General features: G+C 49.5%; 1 protein-coding gene across 2 annotated transcripts in view; it reads left to right on the plus strand.

Annotated features, from left to right (window-relative positions):
• Positions 1-5,594, plus strand: part of cmtm6 (CKLF-like MARVEL transmembrane domain containing 6) — a 10,630-nt gene extending 5,036 nt beyond the window's left edge. Inside the window, exon 3 of one of the 2 annotated variants that reach the window (XM_005744167.1) lies at positions 5,183-5,592. In XM_005744167.1, the coding sequence (XP_005744224.1) occupies positions 5,183-5,407 (225 nt within the window). In that variant the 3' untranslated portion in view covers positions 5,408-5,592. Of the gene's footprint in view, positions 1-5,182 lie in introns of both variants that reach the window. The other variant, XM_005744168.2, reaches the window with a different exon arrangement.
• Positions 5,595-5,922: the final 328 nt, after the last annotated feature.

Below are 5,922 nucleotides of genomic sequence, written 5' to 3' on the forward strand. Positions count from 1 at the left end.
GTATGTAAACAAAGGCACCGCGCATGCACGTTTTACCCATATTCTATCGCCATATTTCATTTTCTTATCGTTGCCCGACATCATACCGGTGTTACCGTGAACGGTATGATATGGCCCAGCACTAGTCTCAGCCGACAGCAACACAAAACCTGCTGCTGAAGTCAGGCGCTCTTAGATAAACCGTGTTACCGCCACGCACCGAACGACTGCGCGGAAACACTCCCGGCGTGAAACGTGCTGACATCTGTGAGTGTCACACCACGGTTCCAAAAACAAGAAGCGAAATCTGCGTCAGCTGCTTTTAAGCTGACTTTTTAAAAGTGTCGCTGCGTCAGTGAATCAAGCAGATATTCAAACACAGCAAAACAAAAGCACACTCATTTTCTCCCATCAGCAGGGGGCGGAGACTATTCCACCTGGCGTCGTACTCACACAGGTGGTAAACACATTCATGTGTGTGACTTGAATCCTTTTGTGTCCTGACCTGTGTGCACCGGAGTGAGGACGCTTTTATTGCTCTCAGAGCTGCATGGCAACCACTGGTTGCTAGGGAGAAATGTATATCTGTTGCTTTTGTGCAGCGATATGGCAAAAGTTACCGACAGTTTCACTGAGAGCAGTTAGCGAATGTTTGGAGACACGTCTGCGATCTGTTCAGGACCACTCACTCTGGTGCAGCGCTCTCTCTGCATCTGACCTCTGACCTCCAGCAGCCAGTCGAGGAACGTGCCGTGGTGTCTGCAGGCCGCTGCATGTACCACACGTGTGCAGGTGCAATGATGACCAAACGAGTCTGTGACTTCCTGGTTACAGGAGACGGGGATGAGGTCGCTTTGGTGCTTTTAATGTGGAGGTTCTGTCTTAGCTGAAGTGTGACTCCACACTCACATCCAGTCTGTGGCTCCGGGCTCGGCGGCTTCTACATCACAAACTTTAGACACAGAATTTAACAGCAAAACAGGAAGTGGAGGTTCGTTTGTTGGGGACTGTTTTCAGGACGGATGAATGCATATTAGCAGCCGGACGGTGAGGAGCGGGATGGATTGGTTAGCCGTGCTCCGTGGTGCGAGGGAACCAGTCGCTGTGTTTGTGTGTGACCTCTCTGTGACTGGATCTTCCTCATCCAGCAGCTCTTCAGGAAGCTGCAGAACGGGAAGTGAAAGTATTGTGGCGCGGTCAGTTTGGCTGTCGTTAGCAGATCTCAGAGCTGCTGTTGCAACAGCTCAGTGAGGTGTTCGGTGGGAGGACGACGCCTGCATCCGGCCCCGGGAGTCTGGAGGGAGCTGGCGCGGGTGGGTGCTGGGCAGAAAGAGGATGTGCGGTCAGATCTTTGTGAAACCTTCCTGCAAAATAAACTGAAAGCCACAGACTGAAGGAGGCCCAGGTTAATGTTTTTCCATGTGGGCTCCACCAGAGCAGCTTTGCATGAGTCACAGCTCAAAATAATCCATGTTTATGTCCATACTCAGCCTCTGTCCATCTAAACTTCTGATTGGCTGCCCCTCATAACTGCAGGTTTGAAAACCAGTATGTAGCATTGCGTTACACTTAACCCCAGTCACCACATGCATGTGCCGTCTGCCTCCAGCCTGTTCATCCACAGAGGTGTAGTTACAACAGCTGAGTGTTTGGGTGGATGTAGACCACTGCAGGCGGAGGACGCTGTGTTTCTGTTCCCCTCAGCTGTGAGAGTTTCGAACAGTCTCTGACATTAATCCGTTTTGGGCATAAATCCTATAAGTCGTTTAGATCCTCGTCATGTTGTCTTTGTTTTAATCATGTTAGAAAAATATAAAAACCTCTGAAAGTTGAGAATCGCCAACAAACACACACGTGCGCCTCCTGGTCGTCTGAAGGTTAAAGCAGCGCGTTTGCTGTTGTCCAGCTCCAATCCCTGCCTCTCCAGGTGCTTTCACAATAAAAGCTTTCCACTGTCTCAGTGCTAAATAAGTTTATTGTGAAGCAGACAGGAAGTCCCGGTGAGTTTTTAACAGCAGCTTCACTGTAGACTCGTGCGGGATTCCCACTGTGACTTCCTGTGGTGAGTTTAACCCCAGTCAGCTGATTCGCGCCGGGTCACGTCTCACCTGTCCGTGCTGAACAGGAAGTCTTTCGGGGTGATTTCAGGGTGTGCACGCTGGCCTGTGTAGGTTTCTAAAACCCAGCGTTTAATGAGTGACGCGTTTGTAACGTTCAGTGTTTTCATTACTGCAACGCCATCAGACGTCTGCTTTTACAGCAAGATGAAAGGACAAGAAGAGCTGCTGTTTTTCACACGAGCGACCGCAGAGGCGCAGCCGGGTGTCGATGCAGCTACTGCAGCTGTTTAAAGCGTTGATGAAAGAGGAGCATAAAGAACAAAACACGTCTGAGACACTGAGAGGAGCTGGACTCTTTGTAGTGAGGCTTAGTGGAGCGCAAAGCTCTGAAACGAGCAAAGGCACTGAACGCTGCTTCACCTTTGACCCCGTTAAAGCGTAACAGGAGGGACCATCAAGGTGACCTGAGCAGTTTGTCATGTTTCAGGATCTTTGTGGGACAAAAGGACTCTGTGTGCATCACATTCAGTGAGTGCAGCTTCACCGCAGGCCTCGAATCAGAGCAAACTTCGACTTTCTGTTCCAGGTGACCTCAATTTCATGCGAGTTTCCAACCCTAAGACCTCAGATTTGTTTTTGAGGTTGTACATCGACGGTGAGACGAAGCTGTCAGCGTGGAGTTCCACATTACCGCCCCAGGGCGAGAGCGTTTTCGCCCGCCCTGTTCTGCAGAGTCGCCTCTTTGTGTTCCCTAAAGTAAACCAGCTTGGACACGTGGAGGAGATCCAGCGCCAGTGACGGACACACGGTCTTCTACAGACATAAACACAGCAGAGGTGCACGAGAAGGTTTTTGATTTCCACGCTGCTCCCACTCGCTGCCTTTCTGATTTGACTTGGAGATTAATGTTAACAGCACGGTGGCGGCAGCCTGACTGATGACAGCGATGCTGGAATTCAATCTTTGCATATTTATGTTCGTATAGTTCCATGTAGTGAGGGAAGTGAGAGCAGATCACTCAGCACGTGCAGGATGTTGGTGACGGGCACAAACACAGTGGCAGTATTTACAGAAACACTCAAAAGTCACTCAGATTCTCTCACGTTTCACGTTTTCTGCTCCTCGAATGAAGAAACATGCATCCCTAAAAGTGTTCTGGTGGTACAGAACATGTAATCAGATTACTGAAGGAGAATGAGTCATGTTGGTGTTGCTGACTGAAGGATAAAAGTATCGGCGCCGCTCTCGGCCCGCTGACGTCAGGCGGTCTGCTGCTAGCTCTGTGGTTCTGGGTTCGTCTGTCTGAAGAAAAGCACAAAGCCTTTTTACAAGCTGAGGCTCACTTTAACATGGAATATTCCTCCAGTTAAACTCGCCGCTGTAACGGAGACAGAGGCTGGCGTTCGGTTTAACCACGAGGACAAACACGCGACAGCGAGAGGAAAGTATCCCTGCACACGTGCACAGACGCTGGTTTGTTCCTCCTGGTTCCTGATGATCCCGACTTTGGATCCTGGTGCTTATCTGTCGGCGTGACGATCTCCTGGGTCTGGACGAGCGACGACTCTACTCTCAGCTCTGTCTTTATGCTCATTTTGCAGCTTTACTCGTGATTTTATTCTTTCACGAACTACCTCATGACCACGGGTGAGCGTTGGAACGTAGACGTGCTCTCAGTCATCTCATGTCCCACCTTCCAACCACCGTGAGCTCAGAGGGAGGGCTCTGCAGAGAGCCTCAGGCCTGAAGCTGCCGTCTCGTCCCAGCTGCTCCACACTCGCCTACGAACCCGGAGGTTGTGGTGTGAAGAAGCCGACGGGACGGCGTCACCTACAGAAAGGAGGTGTGCAGCTCTGACACGCTCCTCGAACGTTTCAGAAGGAGGAAATCTGGCAGGCTTGGACTTTCTCGAGAGTGCATTCGACACATCGTGTACTTCCATCTGGACCAATCAGAGCACACTAGTGTCATTTCTTAAGGTTTCTGTCCTGATAAGTGGTCAGAGAGTTGGTGTGGTCCTGACTTCCTCCTTCAGCGGTTACAGGAAGCTCCTCCTGCACTGCGCTGCTCTCTGAGTCATTTAAAGGTCTGTTTACATTCACAACACGAGTATTTCTTTATAAAAACAAAGTCGAGTGTTTGGAGCCTGGAAGAGCTCAACCACAAATCCCTCCATGTTTGTAGTCCAAACATCCCCCCCCTCCCCAGGCTCGCACTGCCTGCTCTTTCAGGTCCCCAAACTCGGGGGGTCTGAGGGGTGAAGCGCTCCTATCGACTCCTGCTGGGTGACGGTCTCGTGGTCTCGCCGCTGTGGTGGTTCAGATGTGCTCGTCCCTGCGATGGCTGCTGGTGTGGAGCAATCGCTGTTGTTGCCGCCCACACAGAGCTGAGCGGTCGGAGCGGTTCGACCACAACTTCTAATGAAATGCAGCAGAGCCGGCGCCTTTGTGTCGTCACGCCTGAAACTGCCAGCAGCCGCTCAGACTGGAGACGTCACATTTCATCAAATAAGCTGCCGTCGTCTCAGACAAGAGGACGAATACACGGGGCAGCAGCTGACAGAGGCTGGAGGTCTGTTTCCTACAGGAAGAGGAAGTGGTGACTGTCGGGTCAGTTTCTCCCCGTGTGTCGTAGTTGCAGCGTTTGAGGCCGGGAGCAGACGTGCAGAATAAAACTGACGAATCAAAGGAGCGTTTTTGGCGCCTGGTGAATAAGTGAGCTGCTGAAGAAGCTTTCAGCGGGAAAAGTGAAACAAAATAACATTTTATGCAATTATTTCTTCATAATCATGGAAAAGTCTGACAAAATATGAGAATAATCATTATTGTTATCATGTCAAACTGCAGCCCACTGTGGTCCTGAGTGGGCCGGTCCACTGAAACGACACGTTTTATTGTAAGACTCAGGTTTAACTTGGTGAACCTGCAGGTCCATCTCTGCACAGCGCCGTCCTGAGTAGGTGGGCGGCCGTGGTTTCACAGGCCGTGACAGATTCACAGTAGTGTTCACAGGTCGGGCTCTGCTTTAGGAGAACATCTCGCTTTAACACGCCGACCGTTTGATGTATGAAGCCAACAGGAGTGGTCCAGGAGCCACCCTGACTTGTATTTCTATTCTGTGCTGACTTCCTGTTTCTCCCTCAGGTGCTGTCCTTCATTGCCTTCATCCTGGAGGAGACGGTGGACAGCTGCTTCACCTGCTCTCCTCTCTACTTCTTTGAGTTCGTCAGCTGCACGGCCTTCCTCTTCACCCTGCTGCTGCTCGTCCTCCTTTCTACTAAGCTGCATGAAAAGATTCACATCGAGGCCTGGCCCACTGTGGTAAGAACCTGGAGATTGTGTTTCAGTCGCTCTTCTCCACTCTCGTGAGAAAGGTCACTGAGCTTCTGAATCTGAACAGAGTTCATGTCTGGCTTTATTTAGAGTCACTTCCTCTTTCAGAGCACAGTCTTTGTTCAAGCCCACTCCAAACTACAATAACGACCCGACCGGCAGTCATTAGAGGAGCAGGTCACTACATACTAGAGATGGCACGATACCACTTTTTTATGTCCGATACCGATATCATAAATTTGGATATCTGCCGATACCGATATGAATCCGATATAGTGTTTTTTAACCAACAAAACTGTTTTTTAATATCTTGCTGCATTTTGTATAAGTTCATACTCAAGTTTAAAACAACAACTACACTAAAGCTATTCTGTTATACTGTATACAAAAAAATATTTCATAGTTCAGCAATACTGATCAATCTAATAAACTTAAACCTACACCATCCTCCCTATTCTGGTATTTTAAAGAGTACTTAGTGTAAATATTAAGCAACCTAACTAATAGGGTTCCAACTCCCAGCAACAACAAAAATAAATAAATAAAAAATA

This window comes from Pundamilia nyererei, unplaced genomic scaffold (genome assembly GCF_000239375.1).
Source record: "Pundamilia nyererei isolate P.nyererei 1_Seehausen unplaced genomic scaffold, PunNye1.0 scaffold00139, whole genome shotgun sequence".
Taxonomy (NCBI): Eukaryota; Metazoa; Chordata; class Actinopteri; order Cichliformes; family Cichlidae; genus Pundamilia; species Pundamilia nyererei.